The sequence below is a fragment of the Salvia splendens genome, chromosome 16 (assembly GCF_004379255.2).
Source record: "Salvia splendens isolate huo1 chromosome 16, SspV2, whole genome shotgun sequence".
Classification (NCBI taxonomy): Eukaryota; Viridiplantae; Streptophyta; class Magnoliopsida; order Lamiales; family Lamiaceae; genus Salvia; species Salvia splendens.
Window position 1 is genome coordinate 15,999,958 of NC_056047.1, and position 27,667 is coordinate 16,027,624.

A 27,667-nucleotide genomic window follows, 5' to 3' on the forward strand; every position below is an offset into this window, starting at 1 on the left:
GGAAAATATTTCATATAAAGTTAGATTAATAATCTATTCCTACAATATATCTTGTTTATTCTATTTAAGCTTGCAAAAAGTCTACACAAATTCAAATTCAAAATGTAAATGAAGTAAGAAACAACATGATTGAAGTACAGAAGTAAGGGAATGAAGAAACAAATCCAGATATTTAGCCTCAACATCGGATTTTCCTCTTTATATGTTGTTCAATATTAGCCTGTAATGCTGCATTTGGTACCATATTTAGTTCATTTCAGAGATCTTAGTTCATTTTTTAGATCTATTGATTATTGATAAGTGAATGACAAATGAAAAATATATCAAAGCAAGACTGAGAAAAACATTATAATAAAGAAAAAATAAGCCATTATAACAACACTTCAGTCTATTCTCTTTAAGCTCGCAAAAAGTTTTAACAAATTCAAATTCAAAATGTAAATGAAGTAAGAAACTACAAGACTGAAGTACAGAAGTAACAAAATGAAGAACAGAAATATCCGAATGAAGTAATAAAACAACCAGCTTCAACATTGGTTTCTCCTCTTTTTCTTGTTATTCTCCTCCTGTATCTTATCACAATTTCTTGAATCATGCCGACCAACCTCGCCGCATTTTCCACATTTCCGACCAGGCTTGGACATCTCTCTCATTTCCTTCTCAAGCCGAGAAAGACGTCGACCACAACCTTTTGTTTTGACGACATCTGGCGGATGAACATCTATTTGACTAGGGACATGTGATCCATAAAATTTCTCAATCATTAATCTCTTTTCACTAATTGACAACACATTTCCCTCACCAAGTACTTCTTTTCTCCCTTCAGCCATAATTTGTCTAAATGCTCGAATTTTATCACCATCTCCTTCAATAAGCCGTGCAATATCATAAAAATCTCCATGCATATCCCTATACTCCTGCTTCGTCTCATCCACAACAATAAATGTTTCAATATCATCATCAAACCCACAATGCACAGCCTTGACAAATTTAGACTTCAACCAGCGTCCTCCGTGTAACTCATTAGGGATTAATTTCATTTTTTTTTCTCAAGACCCAAAAAATGTGACTGCATACAAGCCCAATCCTCCCAAACATCTTACAACTACATGCATATGAATCAAAAGATGTGGAGTATGACACAGTCCAGTTCTTCGAGAACTTGTCGTTGACTACATAAATCTCATTCTCACCAATGTTTGACAATGTCACTATGGTGACATTGTCAACTGCTTCCTCAATCTCACTTTGAATTAGTTTGAAACCACTATCACTATATATTGTCGAAGCATGTTTCTCGAGGGCTGAATTTGTTTTCAAAGTTGGAATTGTGTTAAAATCCAAGTATTCTAGCCTATTGTTGTTGCTCCTTTGGCCATCCAATGCATTGTTGTAATTCATAAGAAATTCAACAAGATTAGAACGAGACTTGGAGTACCTCTTGAAGAATATGTTCTGAGATTCAGATATTGATGTGGTCTTTATAAAACATACAAACAACTGTTAGTGGAAAATTTAAACAAAACAAAACATATTCATTCGAACAAGAACAGAAGTTCAGTTTTACTATTTATTACTTCATAGTAACAACAATTTAGTTCATTATGAGTACAGATCGCATATACACTACAATAATATCAGCATTTAATATTCAACAAGAACATAAGTTCATTTTAACTTGTTATTACTTCAGGATAAATAAAATTTAGTTCACTATGAGTACAGATCGCATATACACTACAAACATGAAAAAAAATCTGTTTTACTTCATTATTTTTAAGCACATGGATCAACTTTCCAACGTTCCAACGTAGTTTTAAGCTCATTTTTTCGACATTTGGTTCATTATTGATCTTTTTACACTACAAACATGAAAAAAATCGAAGATAACACATTGCTCAATTAGAAAAAGTCATCAACCTTCATCTGCAGTATTATTTGATTCTGGCTCTGAATCCGAATCTGAATCCGTATCAAAAAGAGAGCCTCTTGGATTTCTAAGATCATTCATAATCGATCCATCATTGATCGATGTAGATCCTAATCCGTCTTCATTATTGGTCGATGAAGATCCATCTTCAACCGCAGAATTTGTCGGTGTTTTTCCTACTCCATCGAGATGCTGATGAATTTCACGTGTGGAATTCTCCATGGATGACAATTGAGGCAGATCATGAATTGAAGGAATTGCGAAAACTGAGGCAGCCGCAGATCGATCGAGAATTTGATGCAGATTGCGATTGATCGACGATGCAGCAATTGCAAAACGATCGTGAATTGAGGAAGCAAAACCCGATGGAGTTGAAGCATTCGTATGCTGCATCGATCAACAAAGTAGTGAATCAGCAAACGATCGTGAATTGAAGGACAGATCACAAGAAAATTGATGAAGATTGCGTAAAAATTGATGAAGATTGCTTGAAGATTGTGTGAATATTGTATGAATTGAGAGAAGGAAAGAGATTAACGTTTTTTATTAAGATTAATAAACTGATTTCCGAAAATACCCTTAAGCATGTTTTTATTGAATAAATAATTAAATTAATTGTAAATTAATCCTAACCACAAGATTTAAAAAATGGAGGGCCCTAATTTGGTCTCTAGTTCGGCCCTTAAGATTGGTTCGACATTGATCACATCCCTATATATATATATATATATAGGGTCCTGTTAGGTTGAGATTATTTAGCTAAATTGAGAAATGAGATGCAATTCAGCCACTAATCCACAAGATTAACTAAATGTCAACAGCTATCACATTATGTCAACACGGGGGTATAAGTGTCATTTCGTGTTTTAATGTGTCGGATTGTTGACATGGCTTTTATGTCTAGTTGACATGACTTATAATTGTTGTTGACATGGTTTCTATGTGCAGTTGACATGGTTGTACGTGTAGTTGACATGGCTTGTAACACAGTTGACATGGCTTGTATGTGTAGTTGACACGATATGTACCGTAGTTGACATGACATGTATGTGCCGTTGACACGATATGCACCATAGTTGTCATAGTGTCACCAGCTTATATATCAAAATGTCAACAACTGACAAACACTGTAACAAAAGCAAAATTGATCAATTGCATAATCCTCTCGCATTTAGATCTGCTCGATTCTGGCCGCAGCTCCACCAACATGCAGATCGCGCCGGCCTTGATCGCCTTCAGCCTCGACTTCTTCGACGCCTCCAGCATCTGCATCAGCAGCTTCAGCGCGCACGAGCTCGCCTTGTTGCAGATCTCGTCGGAGACGATCTCCAGCAACGATTTGAAGCGTGTCAATGGAAAATTGCTACTAGCCAATCCTCAATCACAACGAATCGAGATTGAACACTACCTCAATACACAGGTAAATCAAAACAACCATTTGTTGCTGTCAAATTGAAGAGAAAACAGAGTAATTAATAATTACAATTTCGTCAACCGAAACAGAACGACAGATTGAGAATCGCACTATATGAGCGGCGGCGGCGGCAGACGGCGCTCCTGGTGAGGAGTTACGATTTGAAGATCCATTCTCTACCGAAGCAGAGAGACGACGAGATCTCGAGAGCGGGTGGAGGAAAATGGACCTGGAGGAATGGGTGAGGAGGATGGAGAAGGAGGAAGCTGATGTGGCAGAGATTGGCTCAGGAGAGCGAGGTTATGGCGGCGTCGCTGATGGCGCGGATGAAGGAGGCGGCGACGGAGGACACGACCAAAATTGCCTTCTTATTCGTGGTGATGTCGACGATTGAGATGGTCTGGAGCTCGTCGGAGGCGTCGAGGTAGGATAGGGCGGCGTCAGGAAGCTTATCGGCGACGGAGATTGTGGCAGAGATTTTGGGGGCGGCGGAGAAGCGGAGGGGCTGAGATCGAAATCTGCGGCGGGGATTTGGGAAGGAGATGGAGAACACAAGCGGAACAAACCCAATTTAAACATAAAATTACCATTACGCCCTTTCATAATTAATTAAACTAAAAATATTTTCCATGTGGCAAATTCTGGACCACTCATTTAATAAAAATGAGTGGCTGATAATGCATCTCATTTCTCAATTAGGCTAAAAAATCTCAATTGATCACAACCCTATATATATATATATATAGGGTCCCCTTATTCCCACAACACCTTCTTAGTGTAGAACTAGAGACTAAATATTAGCCAATGGATTTTAATCTAGTGGCTGAGATTAGAGAGCCTACATCATAAATTCGAATTTCATCTTGTGAATTAAATTGTTCATCCAAATGGCATGTTAGTCATTTCTTAATGTGGTTAAATATGGTAAAAATGAGGGTGGCGTTAATGATGGTATTATGAATTAGGGTAAAAAATCGCACCCATTCCACTTCCCACTCTATTCTCCGCCGCTTCAGCTTTACCACCACTCTCTTCTCCGTCGTTTCACTACACCATTTCTCAACCGTAGCGCTTTTCCTTTCATCAACACTAGTCTTCTACCTCTCCACCCTCCCCAACACCCTCGTCATGGGCATCCCCTTGCTCAAAGGCATGTACGGCGCCGACTCCGGCAGCCTCATGGTCCAGATCGTCGTCCTCTAGTGCATCATCTGATACACGCTCATGCTCTTCCTCTTCGAGTACCGCGGCGCCCGATCCTTAATCTCCGAGCAGTTCCCCGACACCACTGCTTCGATCATCTCCTTCCGCGTCGACACGGATGTCATTTCGCTAGACGGGAAAGAGCCGCTGGAGACGCAGGTTGAAGTTGGCGAGGATGGGAAGCTTCATGTCAATGTCAGGAAATCCACAAGTTCAAGATCTGAAAATTGTATACAATGAAAAATATAATACTACTTCATCTTATAATCACTATACTTTATCTCGTAATGAAATAACTTCACCCGAGAAATGGAAATATTTTGGTTAATTGAACCAATTATGAATAGTCCAAAACAAATAGCTTCATCTTATGATAAAATTTCTTCATCTTTTAACGAAATAACTTCATCTTATAATGTAATTAATTCACGGTATATAGCTAAAATGAACCAAATTTGAACTATCAAACAAATCGAAACTCATATCTTGAAAACCATTGAGAAATCAGAACTCGCCACAAAATACACTAAAAATGAATCGAAATTAGAAATTAATTATCCACTCACTTCATTTTATACTCACATTGTTTCATCTTATAATGAAATAACTTCACCCGAGAAATGAAAATATTTCGATTAAAATGAACAAAATTTGAACAGTCCAAAACAAATAACTTCATCTTGTGATATAATATCTTCATCTTATAATCATGTTGCTTCATCTTATAATAGAATAACTTCACTCGAGAACTGGAAATAACTTATAATAACTTCACGTTGCAAATGAAGAGGAGTATTAGAATCGTGTGAATATTATGCAATCATATTAAATCAGTTATGAATATATTTCAAGATTGAATTGCAAATGAAGAGGACAATTTAAAATCGTGTGAAATGCATTTCCAAATTAACTGGTCTGAAATCAAGGAAATGATTGCCAAAGTTAAAATTACAAAATGGACCCACACGCTATTTTATAATATCATGTTCAATGTAGACAATATTTAATAATATTTGAGAGAATTAATTATGACCATAAGATTAACAAAATGGGTGGACATGATTTGTTCTCTAGTTCGGTCATTAAAATTGGTTCGACATTGAATATAATTCTATATATATATATATATATATAATCAAGGAGTACTATATAAATATGCAACCGGAAGAAAACTAAGCATGCCCTAATTCAAAGCACTGCACATTTGGTGCAGCGCAATATCTAAACCAAATAACCAATCAAATTCATTATTTTATCCAACAGAGTGGATAACATGACACTTTGTGGCATTACCAACCCACGCCTCCCACTACGCCAACTCTTCAAATTATCATTCCTTTCATTTTTTTTGCGCGAGGCTTCAAGTCCCCACGCCCTTACATTAATTTAAACTATTTACTATTTTAGTTGTCAAATTGCAAAACAATAAACAAATAATATAATACAAAACTAATTGATCATTAAAGATGAAGTTTTAAAATTACAAATTAAAATTTAAAAATTTTAACTTTAAAGAAATACAAGTGCTTCCTTTAGCTGGCGAAGGGGGGTGATCATGTCATTGTGCAACTCACGGCCGGGCTACCAGACTGGCGGCTGTTCCTACAGTGTCCCTACTCACACGCTTCCTAGGCAACAACTTCTAAGGGGTGACTTACCTTACAATTGCTCCAAGCTAAGCACGCTTCACTTTAGAGTTCTTATGGTGAGACCGGAGGAAGTCCATTGTGATTGCTCATTATCCCAATAAATATGAAACGTTTGGTTGCCAATATATATGAGATTTTATTTAGTGTTGTTTTGCGAGTTAATAAAAAGATGCGAAAGAGGAGGAAAAAGTAGAGATCGATGATGTTGTTTTTATGTTAGAAACCGTTTTATTTTTAATGGTACAATTCAAAAATGAAAACGTTTATTTTTTAATGAAACATAGAAAATATGCTGACACTCTAATAGAACATGGGCATGGATCCCCTACTGTGCACCTTCTACAGCAGGGGGTGTTGTGCTCTCACAGCTCCAATATTTTAAAAAAAATTAAATTTTTTAATATTTTATTTAATGAATAATATATGAGGTTGTAAGAGCATAGCACCCCCTACTGTGGAGGGTGCACAGCAGGGGATCCGGGCTAATCGGTTTATATTTTTCCGGGTTATGAAAGTTCAACTCTAACCCTAAAAGCTCTGGTTTCGGGCTAGCCCAATGAGTTAATCGGGTTGGTACCGATAAATTGACATGCGATCAATCCAATAAATAATGACGAAAATTAATTATATTTATAAAATATAAAATATTTAATTGTGATAAATTTGAAATGTATACTTAAACTCAAACAAAAACATAATCAAATACTAATATTTAAGAATTGTGTAAAATAAAACAAAAATTTTAATATTTTAAAGCATGTTTTAGAAATTTAAATATTTTTAATGAATTTGAAATTTCTAATTTATTTATTTATTGTATTAAATTAATAAAAAAATTAATATATAATTTTGTATATGTAATATAAAATTGAAAGTTATTTCTTTTATTTATCTATATTGTAAAAATAATCAATGAAAGTGTCCAATTAGGAGTCAAACAAATAAAACAATAGAAAATTTATCGGGTTTTCGAGCCAGCCCATCAGACTATCAGGTCTGGCCCTAATGGGTTGCGGGTTAATCGGGTTGTGATTTTATCTGACTAGAAATTTTCAACTCTAACACTATAAATTTGGCAATCTATTCGGGCCAACCCACGGAATACGGGTCACATTAGCATCCCTACCCACAGATATATGACACGAAGACGCTCAAGAAGTTGTTTATAATAAACGTACCGCATATCAAAACTATAGGTTATTATATATTTAAACATAGTTTCCATAAATGGGTGAAATTGGTTATACTTATAAAGCTATAGAGCGTAAAACACTTGTATTTGTAAGTAAACTAACAATACATTCGTAGCGAATAGGAGTTGTATTTAAATAATACTATCTCTATTTCTTAAAAAAATGTGAACTATTTCCTCACTATTTCATCCTTAATAAATACTTCATATAAACTATTTCTTTATTACCCCTACATATATTTTATTTATAACTTATATTATTACACTACATTAGTAATAATGTAGAATTCACTCTCTACTAATACTAATTACACTATTATTTTTCTCTCTCACTTTACTAATTATATATTAAAACTGATGTTGAATCAAATGTTTATAATTTTTTTAGAGATGGTGGACATATTTAATTTTTTTTTTCATAATTTTGAATTCTAACTCAAGTTTGAGTTCATGGAACAAGGTAGATGCTAATGTACATTCTTAATTGTAGCGTATTTTTAATTTATAGCTATTTGACATAATTTTCAAATTAACTTATATAGCGTATTTTTAATTTATACTCCAACCGTTTTTTAAAAATAGCAATTCTTTCCATTTTAGTATGTTCTTTAAAAATAGCAATTTTTAAACTTTCTATTTTAGGAATTTTTTACACCCATATACATCAATTTATTTACCACTTATACCATTACAATTAACAACTTAAACTAGGCCCCATAATCCACTAACATTAGAGCATCCGGAATGGAGCGGACGATAGGCCGCCCGATGCATCGTTCGCGCCCTATAGATCGTCCGCGAACGATACGCGGACGATAGGGCATCGTCCGCCCACTGTGGGCGACGCGTACGATGCAACGCGTTTTTTATTATTTTTTTATTTTTTAATTCTAAAAAATTTATTTATATAAATACCCCCTACCCCACCTTCATTTGTAACCTTTCCATTCACTTTTTCACACTCAAATTACACTATAAAATGGAATTCGGTGAATACCCAAGTCCGAATAGTCCGATATTTGGGGGTGGTGCACGTTGGCCGGGTACAGACCCTGACAAATATCTGCCGTTCGACTCCAACACTCATTACGATCCCGAATTCAGTACGGATTCGTACGGTCTATCTGACATGGAGTCGTCTCCAACTCGCCCCTCCGCCCCCTCTGCTGCCCCCTCCGCCACCGCCAGAAAGAAGCGGAACGACACCGGGCGTACAAGGTGCCACCTCCGGAAACGAATGAAGAGTACGCCCCCCGGGAGGACGAACTACCAACCGGATGAAACCCACGTCTTGGCGAGGTGTTCGGTGGATATTTCGGAGGACCCGGTATTCGTGAACAACCAAAAGCAGGTTGCGTACTGGGAGCGCATCGCCGAGCGCGTACAAGCGCTATAGGGAGCAGCTCCGCAAGCACTGGTATCAGGTGAAGAAGCAAGTCAACCTGTTCTCGGCGGAGTACGATAAGTGCTCGAGGGAGCAGGGAAGCGGCGAGAGCTTGAGCGATGTGCGCGATAGAGCGTTGTTGTCGTACCAGTCAATGTACGACGACTTCAAGCATTTCAACATCTGGACGCTCTTGAAGGACAAGCAGAAGTTCCAGGGCGGGATTCTGCCATCGCCTGCGCCAAAGTGGACGAAGACCACCGAATCCGGTGCTTACACAAGCAGCGAAAGCGGCGCATATCCGGTGGACCTCAACCGGACGATGTACGAGGATGAGGAGAGTTCCGGCACACCGGTGTCTTCCCGACGTCCCATTGACGTCAAGGCTGCGAAGAACAAGGGGAAGGCGAAGGCGACATCCTCCTCGCAAGCCGCGGCCGCCCCCCATCGCCGATCCCGACCCCGACGGCACTTGCCTACGCGGAGTTGGCAGCGGCCGCCAACCGGAGGACGTTGTTGGACACGCACAACGCCCTCATGCAATGTCAGGACCAACCAAAGCCGAATACCTCCAGGGGATGATCGATGAGCTGCGCCGCAAATCGGGACGTTTGTACAGTAGTCAACTTTTTTTTCATTTCTAACTCGTGTAAAACTTTTTTTTAATCAATGTAGGATTTACCGTTTTTAATTAATCGTGGTATTTTTTAAATTATTTTGCATTGACATATTTGAAAACATTTAAATTAATTAACAAAACAATAGTGAAATCTATAGGGCGGCCTTTAAGGCGGCTTATAGGGCGCCCCACTGCAGGTGGAAGGGTATGAGGATAAAATGCTGACTTGACGGTGCATAGGGCGAGCTTTAGAGCATCCACAACCGTGCTCTTGCCAGTGAGCACGGTTGTGGGCACGATGCCACTATTCATGTCTGCTCTCTGGCAAGAGCACAACACCCACAACTGTGCTCTTCCGCTAGGACGAGCACAATTCAATTTAAAATTCAATTGAACAAAATCATTTCCATAATATTAAAATTCATTAAAAAACCACAATAAATATTACAAATTACAAATAAAATAAAAAAGACATAATTAAAATCCTAAAAATTAAAAATTACATAATTAAAATACTAAAAATTAAAAATTACATAATTAAACTCACCTTGGCCGGACATCGCCTTGGCCATTGTTATGTTGTAGGGTGGAAGAAAGATTGAGAATGGATATGAGAGAATGAAGATGAGAATAGATATGGGAGAATGAATATGAAAATTGTATAGTTTGATGTGAATTTTTGGGTGTGAAAGTGAGGGTATTTATAGATGAAAGTGTGTATTTTTGGGGGGAAAAAATTAAAAAAATTAAAAAGTGGTAAAAAACGGTAATAAACGGATTTATTTTTTTGGGGAAGTGATTTTTTTTTAAAATTTTTAATCAATTTTTTAATTAAAAACCGATTTTTAATAAAACAAAATATATTGCCGTTACCCAATCGCTGTTCGCCACGTGTCCTGCTCGTTGGCACGACGTTGCTCGATGCATCGAGCAGCGCCGTGCTAGCGGCGCGAGCGCAGCGTCGGCGAGCCTCGTCCTTGCCAGCGGCGCAGACGGACGCGGGGCTCGGCGCCACCGTTGTGCATGCTCTTAGGGTGTCCCTTATGGCGCCCCACTGCTAATGTTCTTAATACCATTACTTTTTTCTCTCCCTCTCTCCTACTTTACCAATGTTTCTTTTCCTCTTTCTTACTTTACCAATTTTTCTCTCCAATCTCTCTTATTTTACCAAATTGTGCATTAAAACCTGTGCCGTTTCAAATGTCCATATTTTTAAAAAACGGAGGGAGTAGCTATTATTGACATAATTTTGAAATTAACTTATAATCCAAACAGTACGTAGTTGCAAATTTTCGTTTTTAAGAGAGATACTATGGAAATAAATTAGATCCGTAATAAAACTAAGTTAATTAATTAGTACTATATAGGTTATTATCATCGCCTATGTATATGGAGAGAAACCTCATAAAATAAGATATATATAGAGAGATTAGAGATAGAAACCCCCAAATATTCGCAGAAACCCTAGATTAACAATTGATCAAAAATCATGGTGAGGAGAAAGATCGACATCAAGCTTATCGCAAACAAATCATACCGACACACAACCTTCACGAAGCGACGGAAAGGCCTCATGAACAAGACCGAGGAATTCTGCAAGGTTTCCGATTCCAAGGGGATCGTGATCAGCTTCTCCGACGCCGGAAACTGCTTCTGCCTCGGCCATCCTGACGTCGGATCCGTCTTGAACAACTACTTGGGCGACTCCTCCTCTGCGATCGCAACGGAGGCGGAGAAAATAATAGGTGATGCGTTGGAGAGCGGGAAGTGGGTGGAGGCGGTGAAGGGGTTGCGATTGGATGGGCTTGACCGAGTCTATGTGGAGTTGGAGAACGCCACCCGAAAATTGGAGGCGCTTGCGGCGGCCAAGGAGGAGACTCAATCTTATGGCCGGAGAGATTAGATTGCTTACTGTAATTAAATTTGAAAGCTTAGTTCATTACAGAATTAATTGGAGTAGTTTTCTGTAGATTAATTAATTTTCCATTGTTCTATTTTTTTGGTTTTTCTGATATATGGAGTAGTAATTTTATTAAAATAGTCATTGAAGATTTTAGAAAAAATAATGAGAAAAATATGTAAATTTAAGGCTCTCTCCGATCGAGTCTTTTTCATCTTATCATATTAAATTTAAATGTATTTTTACATTTTTTTATGGAACAATATAAAAAATGAAGGTACTATAAAAATTTTGTAAGGCATATATTTAAACATAGAGTAAAATTTAAATTTAATGTAAATGGTTGGTGTAAATTAGTTTTTAATGTAACGTATATATGAAAATAAGCTTGAATTTGATATAGATAGAGATGACATTGTATTAAATACAGATAATCTTGTTCATAGATGTCAATTTAATTATTTCGTATGATTCCATTCTAACTCTATTTCATCTACTAATTTGTTATGCAAAATTAATGATAAATCACCAGAGATTATTATTTTTAAAAATATTTAAATATGACTTTAAAGTTTAACGTATATTTATATTCGAATCTAAAAAATATTATACTCTGTTCACCAATATTCCAACAATAGATATACATCACAGTTTCTAAACTAATGATCAAAGATCCTAAATATCTAGACAGCTAGACTTAATTCCCAAATAAACGGGATACACCCCATTATTAGTTTGATGACCAACAAGGCAAAACGCTAAAAGGAAATTTTAAAATTATCTTGAATTTAGATATTAATATGCACTTCTATTGGTTAAAGGTAAGTTCGGTTTTCTATATTTTATTATGGTAAAATATTGTCGTCCATATCTTACTATGATTTTTGTTAATTTTCGTGACATGTGACTATCCAACTTGTACTCAAATTATATAATTGGTAATTATAGTGCAATTAATACTTTTGAGCCAATTGTTTCCTAATGAATACATAACTATACACAATTAGATTAGTACTAAGTATATTAAACTTAGGAATTAATTAATATTGTGGGCAATTTTGACGCCTATATATATAATGTGTACACAGCCAACAAATTACTACATAGAGAGAATAATCATACAAAAAAGGGCATAATGAGGAGAAAGATCGAAATAAAGCTGATCGAAGACAAGCCAAAACGACACACGACCTTCACAAAACGGCGGCAGGGCCTCATGAAGAAAACCGAGCAACTCTGCGAGATTTCCGACTCCCAGGCCGTCGTCATCGCTTTCTCCGGCACCGGAAACTGCTACTGCCTCGGCCATCCCCACGCCGACACCGTCTTGGACCGCTACTTCGGAGAATCCTCTTCCGCCGATGAGGTGGAGAGGAGGATCGGCGATGCGATGAAGAGCGGGCGTTGGGTGGACGCCGCGACAGGGTTGGAATTGGATGAGCTTGATGAATTGCTTGCGGAGTTGGAGGAGACGACGCGTAGGGTGGAGGCGCTTGCGGCGGAGTCCGGTTGAGATGCTAATTAGTAGAGTTTAGGGTTTCAAATTTGGAATTTTAATTAGATAAGTTACTATAGATGAATTTTGGGTGATTTGCATAATTCTATCTTTTTGGTAGTATTTTTTTTATTAGTTAGGTTAAATCTACGTACCTTTGTCACTTGATCGGATTTGAATACACATTTATTTTATGTTGTTGCTAAATTTATTAATGGCTTGGTTACGCTGCTAATTCTATATTATTGGTATCAAAAAAACAACTTCGATTTAGATGGTAAATATTGATCTAAAACTTGTAGTATTGGATTGTGGTGAGAATTGTGAGGTGAAACATCCAATAGTCGAGGAGAATTTTGGCTAATTAAATTGGATCGGATGAATATGATTAATATTGAAAACATTTATTAATGCATGATACTTGCATTTGCATATGAATGAAGTTTCGCAAAAAATATTCATCTCTGCATGAGCATAAGTTAAGTGATTACATGAAAAAGTATTTGCTAGTTATGCAATATCCTTACGTTATATGGTTTAAAATTTACTAGTAAATATTAAGATTAGACGATTAGTTACCCTTAATTTGAATTAGTGATTCGTAATTTGTTAAGTAATCTCAATTTTGAGGGTGATTATATTTATTAGTAATTCTTAGGTCTCACTTATAATATTACTATATGCTTATGCAATATCAAATTCTCAATTCTCCTTCTACATGATTTGGAACAAATAAAAAACAATTTGAAAATATTAAATAAGAATTATTTGAAGATCTATATATACACTGAATTTTTGAATGGATTCATATCTATCATTCCAACTCTGCTTCCAAAATTTTATTTTCTTGCATTTATTAATTTTTACAAAAATATTGTCATACACGACAACGGAATCAACAAACTAGAGTTGGAATGCGAGTTGCATTCAATTTATATTGTATAGTAATTTTTCAAAAAGTATTGTTACAATTAGGGATGTCAGTTAGTCCGTAATATATGAATTGATCCAAAAATTTGCTAAATTTAAAGGATTAGATTTGAAAATTTATAGCCAAATAAAATTACAGCTCGATTTGATTAACTCACAATCCAAATAGAGCTGACCCAATGGATTAATTCTTTTTATACTAAAAGACAATTTTTTATTTTCCAATACTTATTCCCTTGTCATCTAATTCAATAAATATCATTATCATAAATTTCATGTTTAGAGGAAATTGATCACTTGAGATAAACACTATGGAGTAAAACGGTGTCGCATGGTGCACATATTTCTCGTTTCGTCGCATATACGTCGAAAAAAATATGAAGATGTCGTTCGGTTGCTATAACTCATTGTCATATGATTATCTATCTAGGATTATGTTATGAGACTATTTTAATTAGGATGAGTGGCTATGACTCATTATCATTTAATTATTGTTTGATGATTAAGTTATAAGATCCACTCATATGAACCAAATATAATGATATCTTTCAATTGGTATGACTCGTTATCATAGTATGATTATCACTATAAGATTAAGTTGTGGGAATAATTTAATTCATGAGGGTGGTGTTTGATTTTCTATATAAAATAGTACTCCCTCCGTCCCGGACTACTTGCACTTATTTCCTTTCTGGGCGTCCCAAGTTATTTGCACTCTTTCCATTTTTAGTAAAAATTATCACCTACAGCCGCAATTGTTGACTTTGCTATACACTCATTCCTTAATCTCCGTGCCGAAAAGGAAATGTGCGAGTAGTCCGGGACGGAGTATCAAGATATAATCTAGGATAGATTGAATAGTGAGACTATTTTGAATAGTAATTATCCATGATTATATCTAGCTAGGATTAAATTTTGAATTTGAATCTCATAAACTAACGCACTACATAGTTAATTTGGAGATACAATCTTGCGAACTGAATGATATATACTCCCTCCGTCCACAAAAAATAAAGCACATTTACCATTTTTGGTCGTCCACAAAAAATAGAGCACATTCATTTATGATAAGTTTTCAACAAAATAACAACCCTACACATCATTTTATTTACCACTTATGCCACTACTTCTCTCTTACTCCCTCCGTTCCATGTTAATAGAGCCATTTTTCTATTTTGGGAAGTTCCAAGTTAATTGAGCCATTTCTATTTTTGGGAAAAAATTAATTCTTTTTTTTACTTTATTATCTCTTCATCTCTCTTACTTTTTTCACCATCCATTTAACACACTATTCTTAAACTCCGTGCCGAAAAAATGCGTCTATTAACAAGGAACGGAGGGAGTATTTTTTTCTCCTTCTCTCTTACTTTACCAATTCTACATTAAAACCGGTGTCATACACCAATTGCTCTATTTTTTGTGGACGGAGGGAGTATAATGTTTTCAAGTTAGTACAAAAAGTTTTAAATTAGCATATATCATACAAAAAGTTTGATTAGTGTTTCAAATTAGTACATTCCGTCAAATAACACTAACACTGTTAACTATTTCTTATTTTTTTTATCCTTAATCCACTCCAAATTATTTCTTATTACTATTTGTTTCATTATATTTGCATGATACTCCTAGAAATAAAAATCGTGATGAACACCTAAAATGAATAATACTTGCATTAGTGAAAGAACGAGGAAAATCATGATAACCCCTAGAATGAAATTCCATTTTTATTAAAATAATGATTAAATATATATGATTCTCATTCTCACCATAAACTAAACTCACTTCCCTTTCCTGATCAACACCACCACCGTCCATGACCTTGAGACCAATGCCAACTCCCTCAAACAATGTGCAGTTCAGGAAGCCAATTGAGAAATCTGGATTTCTTCAACTCTAAATCAAGATTTCTCGAGGTGCCCAGAAATGATAAATCTTCGAATTTATGTGGGAGGAGAACGAGTGGAAGAACGGTGAAGGCGTGAGTGAGATTGGAAGAGGGAAACCTGCAGGAAACTAGCAACGAATGGGGGAAAGTGTCGGCGGTGTTTGACATGGACGAGGGGGAAAGTGTCGGCGGTGTTCGCGTTGTGTAAAAGCGAGGAGCTCTCAAGGTTGGCGGCAGTCGATGTTTTCGCGGAGATGGGAGTTCAAGTTACGGTTACTTCGTGCATCTCATGTGCACGGCTATCCAGTTCAATCAAAAAACTTATCAAATTTTGGAGTGGAGTGAAGGATGAAAAATAAGAAAAATAATATGGCGTGGAGTGAAGTATGAAAAATAAGAAAAAATATGGACTGGAGTGAAGGATGAAAAATAAGAAAAAGTTAACCATATTAGTATTATTTGATGGAATTTATTAATTTGAAACACTAATCAAATTTTTTGTATGATATAGATTAACTTAAAAAAAAGTTTTTATACTTGCTTAAAACCTTAGTGAAACCTTTTGTAGGAAGGATGTATTTATCCCTAGATTAACTTATATGCTCAATTCGATAATAGTTGAATCAAATTATATATCATTGCAGCTCGATACGATTTCACTTGCAGAAATCTTCAAAGAGATAAGCCAACTGAAATCTCACTCATCCAGTCCAGTTCGTAACAAATTCAACTCGTAAATGCAAAAGGCAAACCAATTGTAACTCTCAAACTCTGTAAAATGATGGTAAGCTATCTGCAAATTGAAATCCGCTTCAACTCCTTCAAGAATCCACCATTTCTGGTTCCATCCGAAGATTGCAGAGAACCCCCTCTCACTTTGAAGAAGCAATCCCACCTCAAATCCCAAACTTCAAAAGGGAGGAGGATAACATCTCCAAGATACGGAAATGCGACGGTGTGCAGTGGGATTATGTTTCCAATCGATTCATGGGCAGCGGCCGACGTCGATTCTCCGGCCATTGCTTCGCAGCTCTCTGCTTTCTCTCTCTTACCCTATATGGGCTTCTTGTATTTCATCACCAAATCAAAATCTGCCCCACCCCTCACGCTTTTTGGATTCTACTTCTTGCTCGTCTTTGTGGCTGCCGCCAGTAAGTAATCTTCCTTTTTTTTCAAAAAAAAAAATTGATCTTGGAAAGAATGTGTAGTATCTATGGTTTGTTGTGAATCTATTTTCTGCTATGGTGCATATAACATGTGATGAAGTATTTGGAAATTCTTTATGCATTTCTCAATAGACAAAATTAGAAGATTCTTTGAGGAAGACATTTGATAGAGAAAGGGAATCAAGTGGTTATACAATGTGGATTTTGGTGTTGCCCTAATACAGTTTGTGATTCCCTAATTTATGGTCTCAAGCTGCTTATGTGTTGTTTAGTGATACTCAATTGTCCATCTGATTTTACTCTAGTTTATGTGTAAGCATTGAGAATTTAAGTTTCAGCTACATTAGATTTGAAGAGGGTCTATTTCTTTGCTTTTTTTCTTTCTTTCTTTTCTTGGACTAAAAGCATATGAACTAACCACTTCTACATCTGTTTCTGCTGCATCACCTCCTCTTCTTCAGTACCAGCAGGAATTTATGGTAAGTTTTCTCCAATGGGGCATTGTTTATAAGCTATCTGAATCGAATTTTACATAATTTTGCATATGTCGGCCGTCATAGAAAATGCCCTCTTTCAACAGCGAAGTTGCACTATGACAAATCCTTGGCCAATGTCGACTGGTTGCACGGTGGGGCTGAGTCACTGCTTATGCTTACCAACCTATTCATCGTGGTGGGGCTCAGGAAGGCTCTTAGGGAAGCTGAACACGAAACTCTGGATGTTACTTCAAACGTCAAAGATGAGGAGAGGTCATCAGTATAGGTGATAGATTTACAATTTTCGTAGGCTCCAAGAAATGTTAGGGCATCAGATTGATCATTGAATTGAAACAAGTGAACTACATTTTTTGTAACTAGTGATAGGCAGATTGTCTCATTCACATTGAGATGATTCCATTACCCTTGAGCTTCTTTTGTAAATCTTGATAACTAATTCTTTAAGCCACTCGTAACAGGTTGAAAGAGAGATTTTCACTTAGCGCTGGAACTATATGGTCTATCTAAATGTTCATTCTCTAGGTTATATGGTTTTGATATGCAGTGTGAGCTTGGTTGCTGTATTTTTGTTTACATTTTGATGTTGCGTCAGTTTCCATCAAATCTTCCTTGTAAAAGCTGATCAATAAGAGATTACAGCGGCCTTATCTTGCTTCATGTTGATGTCAATTTCTTACCAATATTAATGTTTGTTCTTTTTTATCTTTAGCTATTATCTTATATGCAGCAGCGGAGCTTGTCTCCTAGCAAGCAATCTTTGCGAATAACGTGCTTTCATCATATGCTTGTCAAGATTCTTCATAAATTTGAACATTTCTTCCTCCTGTTGAGATCTAATATACAGAAATTAGAAAAACATGCTATTCTTGATGTTTTACATGAATCCTAGTAGTTTGCTTAGATTCTTGATGTTGTAAATTAAAAAACGGCAGATTTTGCTTTGATATTATTTCTCTAACTCCAGCTTTGATATATCTAGATAGGTTAACGCAGATGCCTACACCTCTTATTTGCCTACTTTTGAAATCCAGTCATCTGAAGAATCCAGAGGCGTTGAATGGGAAATTCGGATCTAGTTCCAACTGATCAACTGGGAAATCCATGCTCCCCATTGGAGAGTTGGTCGTTGATGCATGGGCCGATACAATGTCTGCTACATCAGACCCTCCGAAGCCTGCCATATGGTGGGGTGCCGGAGAGAAATAATTTGTTTCTGATGTGGCCGGAGATAGAAACAGTGGTGAGTATGCTCCCAAATTACCATCTCCAACGAGAGCGGAGAATGAAATGTACTGATTCTCTGTGTCACCTAGCTCATAAGTCGAGGGGAAGGAGAACTGAGCCGGCATCGTCTCCTTGCTGTCCAAGCTGCCGGTGTTCACTCTTAGGTTTGCTTTCAAGTTCAAGAGTGCCTGACTCGGCTGCTGTGGGATGTGCCTCGTTTCTTGCTTCTCCGGTGACACTGGCGGGGGAACTACTGCATTGGTCGACTGGTTGCACGTGTGCACCCCTTTGTACGTGATCTCAAACACAGTTCGGTCGTCGTCGGATCTCTGCACCTGCTTCGTCGCCCAGCAGTCTTGGACGAGACGGTATGTGCAACGGTAATAGCTCCTGTTGATAAAAAAAATGAACACACACACACACTAGTATTAGTTAAGTGTTCGGATTTCGATTTTTCTGATATTATCAAAAAGGGAGAGAGAATAAACCTGGGATATCTAGCTCCTAGAATGTCTTTCTGCCCATATTTTCTCCAACTATATCCATCATCAGTGGGGCCTTCAAGTCCATTTTCAGGGTTAACTTTCACTTGTTCTGTCCACGTAGGCTGCATCTTTCTGTTAGCACCAATCATTAAACACCAGAAATTAGCATCCAGTTTTGAATATCATTATGATAATTTTTTCTTGATTAAGTGAAGCTTTACCTCTTTTTTGATGCATTGTAGTCTTGTTGGTCTCTGAAGCTATTGCTCAAGTCCTCACTTCTGCAGCTTCCATCAACTGATATCGATGACTCCACGATGCCCGATGCTGGTGTTGGTGGTGCTGGAGTGTGCTCGGCCGCCCCCTTTGAGTTCAGGATCGAAAGGGCCTTCTCGTACGAGGATAGAATCCTCTGCATGAGCATGTTCTGGGCTCGGGATGGGGAGGTCGAACACAGGTGGAAATGGAGCTGCTTGGCTTTCTCCATCCCCTGCACCAGCTCGTTGATCACCATCTCGTATTCCCAGGTGCACGCGCTCTCCATTTTCCGGTTTTCGTTCCGTATGTTCGATCAAAGGGTGATTTGGTTCAAATGGAATCAGACTATGTTCATGTGTTTAGGGTTTGTTTTAGGGCTCGGGCGATCTTCGGTTAGGTATTTGAGGAGTAGGATTTTCAGGTATGAGGAATGTGAGTAGGTATGTGTTGATGAGGATGAATGGTCAGTTTGTTTGATTATGTATATATATAGAAAGAGAGGGTTTGTAATTGTAGGTATTGATTTGTGATGAGGAAAAAAAAGGAGAGGAGAAGAGTGGAAGTTTGACTGGAGAAAACGAGTTATTCTTGGTTGACTAGTCATTGGTCGTGTTGGAAGTTTACTACTATGATGTTGACAACTAGGAAAGTCAAGTGCTGACCAATTCCAACACATATCATATAGTAGTAGTAGTATATGAAAGATATGAATCTTTTATATGCTTGACGACTACTTCACTGTCACAAATAATAGTATATCTGAAAGATTTAGATTTAGATTTTTATATTAGACTGGATAGTGTGTCTTGTATATTCTCGTCGAGTTTGATTTTTAGAATGATGTAATTGCGCGAACTTGGATTTTAAAGTTTAAACTTTTACACATGAACTAATATTATATCGCTCTAAATACATAAATTTTCAATTGTTTATTTTTCACATGATTAATAAATTTTTGACAAATTAATGTCATTGTGATTAATTTAAGTGTTAAATTAATGTTAGCATGACTAGCTGAAGTGACGTAGAGATGAAGTATGTATGATTATTATTTCACATAGTTTTCCTATAAATTAAATTTGAATGCATTTATTGTCACACTTTTGAATTACTAGTTTTGTCTCTCTTAACTGAGGGAGCTAGACCACGTTAAGGCATTAAGCAAACAGGGAGTATTTTTTTTTGGAGAGAGAGAGAGAGAGCGCTCTGACCAATTCAAAGTGGTGAAAAAATGATGTGGCATATGAATTAATGATTCAACTTTGAGTTCAAGTATGATTATTATATTAGTCAATAAAATTGGTATAATAATCTAAAGAATCTTCAAACTACGCGTTTATATAACTCAATCGTGGGCCTCTGAGGTGTAATAGCTGAAACTAGACGAACAGTATTGCTATATAAAGAACTCGAATATTTTGCGAATCCGATTATGACAATATATTCGATTTGTATTTAAATGAATATTCGAAAACATTATAAATATATTCTGATGAATCCGCGAATTTCTGATGTTAGTAAATGCTGGTAGAGAATGAAGACTACGACACAAAGAATTTACGTGGTTCGATTTACTGAAGTAAATCTACGTCCACGGGAAGAAGGGAGGGCAAGATTGTATTGCTTGATCTCGGATTACAGCTTACAACACAGACTTGCTATATGATTTTATCTCTAGAGAGCTTAACCTTTTTCTATCTGATCTAAGTTCTATTTATATATTGAACTAAGATCGTGGCTTGCATCACCACCCTAAGTCGTGGATGTCGTGTAGGTCATGGCCTAAGATCGTGGATGTAGCGTAGGTCATGGCCTACGATCGTGGCCTGAGTTGACACCAAGTGGTAGTGGGTGTGTTGGAAGTTGTGGAAATCCTGTATGGGTCCACTAACTCCTTGCTCGGTCGAATACTGAGACCGAACTGCTTTGGTTGCCGATCTGAGAGCAGAGCTTGATGCCGACCTGAGAGCAGAGCTTGATTGGTTGGCTTTTACCGAGCTGTAGGCTGAGGCCGAACTCTTTGTTCGGTCGAATACTGAGACCGAACTGCTTTGGTTGCCGATCTGAGAGTAGAGCTTGATTGGTTGGCTTTTACCGAGCTGTAGGCTGAGGCCGAACTCTTTGGTAATGCCGAACTCATACTCTTCCTTGGGCTTTGGGCTGATGGGCCGTCATTGCTGTTGGGCTTGTTTAGTACGCACCCCATCACTACCCCCCCCGAAGGGCGAAGTGAATCACTTCGGCGAAGTGAGTCACTTCGGCATTCTGGATAAAGGCAAGGGGGAGGCTGATGTCAGGGGACGTGCCTTGCATTAAATGCGACAGTAAAATCCGGCCGTTGAATCCTGAAAAGGTGGGATTCGAAACGGTGCGACGATTTTGAAATCTTCGCCGAATCTGATAAATACCTCCTTTCTTCATCATTGAAGCACTTTTGCGACTGCTTCTTCTGCACTCTCTCTTTTTTGCGAAAATTCTCTCTCCGCTTTCAAGAATTTCTTCAGACTTTCTTCACCTTCAAAAAGTAAGAAAAATGTCTTCTTCTTCTTCTTCTTCGGAGTCGGGTAGCGTTAGGAGAGGCGGTAAGGGGTCTTCTGGCCGGAAAGAGTCCGGGGAGAAGACCGTAGAGTATTTCCATAGTATTTTGAGTAAGGATACTGTGATATCCCTACCCGAAAAATACTTTTTTCCTGGGGGGAAGGCGGTGGTACCTGACGGTGATCATAGGGCTGACTCCCCGCCGGAGGGTTACGCCACCGTGTACGAGGCCTGCTTAGAATGCGGGCTTCGTTTCCCCCTCCCTTCTGCCTTTATAGATTTACTAGATTTTTTTCAGCTTCCTTTAGGCCAGGTGACTCCGAACTCTTGGAGGCACTTGTCGGCCTTCGCTGCCGAACTCCGTAGGTTAGGAAGGGATTTGTCTTTGAAGGCGATCCTTAAATTCTTTCAATTTAAGAGGAAGGGGTCTTGGTTTTACTTGATCCCTGTACAGCCCTTTAGGGCCTTTTGTAAAACGAAGTGGCCGAAGTGGCAAAACCGCTTCTTCTACTATGATAGGACCGCGGCTCCTAGTTTTCCCTGGAGAGGGCCGAAGTCCGTTATCCGTCATCCTCGGCCTGAACCGTTGGACGAGCTCGATGGCGAGCTCAACAAGATTCCCATAGTTAGGAAACAATACACGGAGTCTGAGCTCGTCAAGGGCGACGTCGTGTTCGACATCTCGTCTTCGGACGAAGAGGCCGAGGGTGAGGATTTCTCTTTATCTTTATGCTCTACTGCTTTAACGAAGAAAACTAACCTTGCTTTCTTGCTTTTTGGCAGTGTACATGCTGAACAAGGCTATCCGAAAGTCCTCCGAGCTTGTGGAGCCGGAGAGGCAGAGAGCCCCTCGCTCGGCGTCTGAAGCCGAGAAGAATCCGAAGAGGCAAAAAACCTCTTCTTCGGATCCGAAAGTGCCGGAGTCGTGTTCGGCTAAAGGGAAGGGGAAATTTCATGAGTCCCCAAGAGTGCCGGGGAAAGACCTGGTCATCTCCGAGGTGGTTGCAGACATCCCGGAACACGTCCCTGAGCCTTTTCAATGGCCGACGAATTTTGTGGAGGTAAGCTTTCTGACTTGGCTTCTTTTCCACATTTTTTGATGGCCATTCTGTTGAGTTTTTTCCTTGTTCATCTTCAGAGAGCCAAGCTCGTCTCCGTGGAGCTCTCCAAAGCATCCCACGACTACGAGGAGATGCAGAAGAAGATGCATCTTGCTCGTAGTCTGGCCGAACAGGCTGAGGCCAAATTTGAGAGGGCCCGAGCTGCTAGGATCTCGGCTCAGGATGAAGCCCGGTCAGCCAAAAACCAGCTCATCATCCTGCAAGAGCAGACGAAGCACCGGGAGGCTCAGAAGGAGGCTGCCGCCGTGGCTGCCCAGGGGGAGGCTCTCCGTGTTTACACGGAGAAACTCTTTTTGAGCAGCCAGTTCTCGGCCTTTGTCGGTAGTCTGGTAAGGCTAATTACCGATAAGGGCGAGCAGGGGGCCGACGTCGTGCTGCCTCTGTACAGCCGAGAGATAGCAGCTCGGCTTCAGAATCTGCCGCTCCTTGAGGAGCTCGCTTCATCCTCGGTCCTGCTTTCTGCAGACCGAGTCCGGAGTTGTCGAGCTGATCGGGACGAGAACCTGGAGGCTATCTTTGCCTCCGTGGGACCCGTTTCACCCGCTTCGACTTACAACGGAGAGGGTGAGGCCGAGCCGCTGGAGCTGGAGGCCGAAGTCGAGCGGGCCGGGCATCCGGAGAAGGAAGCCGATCAGGAGGCGGAGGCGAGGCCGGCAGGATGCGAGGCCGAGGCTGAGGTAGCTCAGGAGAAAGAAGCTGAACCAGACCAAGGAGCCGGAGACGAAGCTGGCGGAGTATGATTTCGTCTCCCTTCTCTTAGTCTAGTTTCTTCCTTGTAAAATGGCCTTGAAGCCCTCCTAGTGTAAAAAATTTTCCTTGTGAATGAAAAATTCTCTACACTTGTCTTCGTATAGCTTTTCGTACTCGCCTTTATTCTTGTTGTATTTTACTATCTGCTCGGTACAGCTGCCGAACTAATATAGCTGCTTTGTACTCAAGGAGATGGAGATACTTCACTGGAAACGGCTGTACTCTTCGGCTTTAGACGAAGCTGAGAAAAGAGCTATAGCCGATCAGACGAAGAATGACGAGCTTCTGGCTCGTTTAGTGAAGCTGGATGCCGATAATAAGGACTTAGAGTCCGATAAGAAGGATCTGGAGGCCGAGCTGAATACGACCATTGCTGAGAGGACTGCGTACGAGGATTACATCCGTGTGCGCGGGGGAGTGACCATATCAGATGTTCAGAGTCGAGTTGACGAACTGTGGGAGGAATATCATGTACTCCGGAGGAACAATGCGCTGGAGAGCTCGGCTTGCCAACAAGTTGTGAAATCATTACGGCGCTGGGCTTCTCGGTACGACATCATTCTTTCCCGGCGTCCCGCAATCGAGAGATTCCTTAGGCATTTCCCGCCAACAGATGCTCGCACTCCAGATCAAGCCTCTGGTTCCCTTGTTCAAAATCCTACTCCAAGTCAACAACGAACTCCGGAACAGCCGGAAACGTCAAGACGAGAACGGGCTCAGGAGCAACCGGAATCGTCAAGACAGGGACGGACTGAAATTCGCCGAGGAGTTGTGACTATGAGCGAGCAAGATCAGCAGATGCTTATTGCAGAGTCTCTTCATCGCCGAGGGGTTAGAGCTTCTGGGGCTCGCGGAAGAGGTGTTGGGTCGAGGATAGCATCTCGTCGACCTGCTTATTCTTCATCTGCTCGGAACAACCGAACTCGGCTTCCAGAGGATTTTGCAGATAGGTGGCTTAACTTCAGCAACCCTGGACAGTAGAATAGTCCTTTGTAATAGCGTAACGCCATTTTGTAGGGTAGCTGAGTTGTATGCCGAACAAGATTTGAAAAATGAAATTTTGTTTTCGCTTCTAACACTGTATTTACAGCTTAGCGAAAAAATTTCATCGTACTTGTCCTCGGTCTTATGAAGTAAACTTCTTTGACCGGACTTGGTCCTTGGTCTTATGAAGTAAACTTCTTTGACCGGACTTGGTCCTTGGTCTGATGAAATAAACATCTTTGACCGGACTCGTCTTTGGTCTGATGAAATAAACATCTTTGACCGGACTCGTCTTTGGTCTGATGAAATAAACATCTTTGACCGGACTTGGTTTGTGTTCTAATTTGGCGATTTTTGTCGCCGGGATCGAACTTTCCCTTGTCCTAATTCGGCGAGTTTTATCGCGTGGATCGGACTTTCCCAGTTAACCGAAGTGGTCTTATGCAGTAAACCTCTTTGACTAGACATGGTCGTCCCCGGTCTTATGAGGTAAACTTCTTTGACCGAACTTGGTCGTCCTAATTCGGCGAGGTTTATCGCGTGGATCGGACTTTCCCTTATTGCAGTTCGTTTCAGACGAAGTGCTTATTTCTTAAGCCGAATTGTGGTCTTGTATCTTCCTGAGAAGCTTGGACTCACAATCGTTGGCTTATTGCAGTTCGTTTCAGACGAAGTGCTTGTTAAGCTGAATTGCGGTCTTGTATCCTCCTTGGAAGCTTGGACTCACAATCGTTGGCTTATTGCAGTTCGTTTCAGACGGACTGCTTGTTAAGCTGAATTGTGGTCTTATATCCTCCTTAGAAGCTTGGACTCACAATAGTCTTTAATAATCGATCTAAAAAGGGGATCAGTCTTTAAAGAACGATATACCTTGGTACCATTTGTAAGAGACGACAAGCACATAGAGACAAAACACATAGAGAAAAAATGAAAAAGACGAAGGAAAAAAACTTTAAACCTTTTTTTTTTTTTTTTAAAAAAAAAAAACGACAAGTAAAAGGTACAAGTAAGAAACAAACAAATAAAAACATATACCCCTATGACCGAGCTAGACACAAGACGGACTGACCGGACTTTTGTCTCTTACAAGTGGAACTTCTTGAGGTTGGAGACGTGCCATGTTCGGGGTACTTGTTCTCCTGACATGTGAGTCAATTTATAAGACCCTTTGCCGAGGACTTCTGACACCCGATATGGACCCTCCCATGTGGGTTCGAGTTTGCCCAGCTTTTCTGCTCGGCTTACTTCGTTGTTTCTCAAGACGAGATCTCCCACTTGAAATTGAAGCTTTTTCACCCTTTGGTTATAATACCGGGCTACTTGCTCCTTATACTTGGCTGCTTTTATGCACGCCAATTCTCTTCTTTCTTCGGCGAGATCTAGTTCTGCTCTCAGTCCGTCGTCATTCATTTCTGAGGAGAAATTTAGAGTTCGGGGACTGGGTACGCCGATCTCCACCGGAATTACGGCTTCAGTGCCGTACACCAGACTATACGGAGTTTCACCGTTGGAGGTTTTGGGTGTAGTTCGGTAGGACCATAGGACTTGAGGGAGATTTTCTACCCATTGTCCTTTGGCTTGTTCTAACCGAGCTTTTAACCCTTTCACCAGAATCCGGTTCGTTACTTCCGTTTGTCCGTTTGCTTGGGGATGGGAGACCGAAGTGAACCGCTGTTGAATGTTCAGCTCTTGGCACCAATTCTTGAACGTCTTGTCGGTGAACTGAGTCCCATTATCCGAGATGAGGATGTGGGGTATGCCAAATCGGCACACTATGTTCTTCCAGACGAAGTCCAATGCCTTTGAGCTCGTTATCGTAGCTAATGGTTCAGCCTCCACCCACTTCGTGAAGTAGTCCACGGCATATTCATTGACCATTTTTTTTATGTGAGTTGGGGCCTTTCTATTAATTACTCCGTAACTCATTTCATTTTTACTACTTATTATCAATGAACCACGCATTTTATCAATTCATTTTACTTTCAATTGTTATAAAACTAATAGAATTATAATTATGACTCATGTTCTAATTCATTTCACTTTTATAATTCATAATGAGGATGTATAATATTGAAAAAATTCCCAAAGCATTTAAAAGTACTTCACAATTATAAATTGGATGTCGTACATAGTACTTGAGATTTATGCTCTTTTGACAATTCTATGCAATTACTTATTTTAATTAGTCTTGCAAAACTAAAACAAATACAAGTGGTCGTGTCAATTGCTAATATTCAAATCAAATGAGGTACTGTATTTCTTCAGTATTCTTAAATCAAACAATCTTCGAATTTGAATATTTTAAAGAAATATTAAACTCTATAATAAACTAGAATAAACATTTTTCATATATTCGATTCAATTTGCTTAGAACCTTGCCCTTTACTTAAGCACAAGAAGAAGAAAAAACTTCGTAGGTTCAAACATCTAGGTCTGCAAATAATCACTAATAACATGTAACTATAGTCGTTCGAAGCCTGTATTATTTTTAAATTTGTGGAAAGCTACTATTTATATTATATTAATAAACATGCACTGTATTTTATATGATTATGTTGACGGTAGTAAATTATTGGCTATAATAAAACAACAGATTGGGGGTTTGGGGGGGAAGAAAATAATCGAGAAGAGAAAATGTTTATTAGTTGTGGAGTGTAGATTTTTCTTGTAGAAGTTGAAAGATAATTCAACCCTTGAAAAAAGGAAAAAAGAAATACTGAAGTTCAACAATTTGGACTGGCTGAGTCTGTTTTGTGGCAATACTATTCGACTATTACTAAGTGGAGCCAACAAGACAAGGTCAACAATCCAGAAAACCTTATCTTAAGCTTAATTAAGTATTCATCTTAAAACATCACTAATTATTGTTGTCTTTAATGAATATAGAGGTATGGACGTATAGTTATCCATAAATATAGTTTAAAACGAATTATGATTTTAAATCAGATGAGTTCAATTGTATGTGTCTCAACGACATGACCAACTTTTGGAGAAACATGCTGCTTTCTTCAGTTGATTATGAATAATTTATGATTCAGTGCAG

The 27,667-nt window shown here is 38.8% G+C and overlaps 4 protein-coding genes across 4 annotated transcripts; 3 read left to right on the forward strand and 1 right to left on the reverse strand.

Annotated features, from left to right (window-relative positions):
- The first annotated feature begins 10,833 nt into the window (after window positions 1–10,833).
- LOC121771393 (agamous-like MADS-box protein AGL23) lies at window positions 10,834–11,362 on the forward strand. The gene has a single exon (XM_042168176.1). The coding sequence runs from the start codon at window positions 10,881–10,883 to the stop codon at window positions 11,292–11,294; it is 414 nt and encodes a 137-aa protein (XP_042024110.1). The 5' UTR covers window positions 10,834–10,880; the 3' UTR covers window positions 11,295–11,362.
- A 1,064-nt stretch (window positions 11,363–12,426) lies between these two features.
- On the forward strand, window positions 12,427–12,804 carry LOC121770258 (agamous-like MADS-box protein AGL28). Its single transcript, XM_042167023.1, has one exon. It carries the CDS (start codon window positions 12,427–12,429, stop codon window positions 12,802–12,804), a length of 378 nt encoding a protein of 125 aa, XP_042022957.1.
- A 3,397-nt stretch (window positions 12,805–16,201) lies between these two features.
- Window positions 16,202–17,882, forward strand: LOC121769863. Its single transcript, XM_042166627.1, has 3 exons — window positions 16,202–16,752; window positions 17,229–17,246; window positions 17,348–17,882. Exons 1-3 carry the CDS (start codon window positions 16,380–16,382, stop codon window positions 17,527–17,529), a joined length of 573 nt encoding a protein of 190 aa, XP_042022561.1. The 5' UTR covers window positions 16,202–16,379; the 3' UTR covers window positions 17,530–17,882.
- Window positions 17,883–18,020: 138 nt separating this feature from the next.
- On the reverse strand, window positions 18,021–19,838 carry LOC121769862 (probable WRKY transcription factor 53). The gene is made up of 3 exons (XM_042166626.1): window positions 19,195–19,838; window positions 18,977–19,105; window positions 18,021–18,878 (listed from the first exon to the last, which is right to left on the reverse strand). The coding sequence occupies exons 1-3, from the start codon at window positions 19,515–19,517 to the stop codon at window positions 18,296–18,298; spliced, it is 1,035 nt and encodes a 344-aa protein (XP_042022560.1). The 5' UTR covers window positions 19,518–19,838; the 3' UTR covers window positions 18,021–18,295.
- Window positions 19,839–27,667: the final 7,829 nt, after the last annotated feature.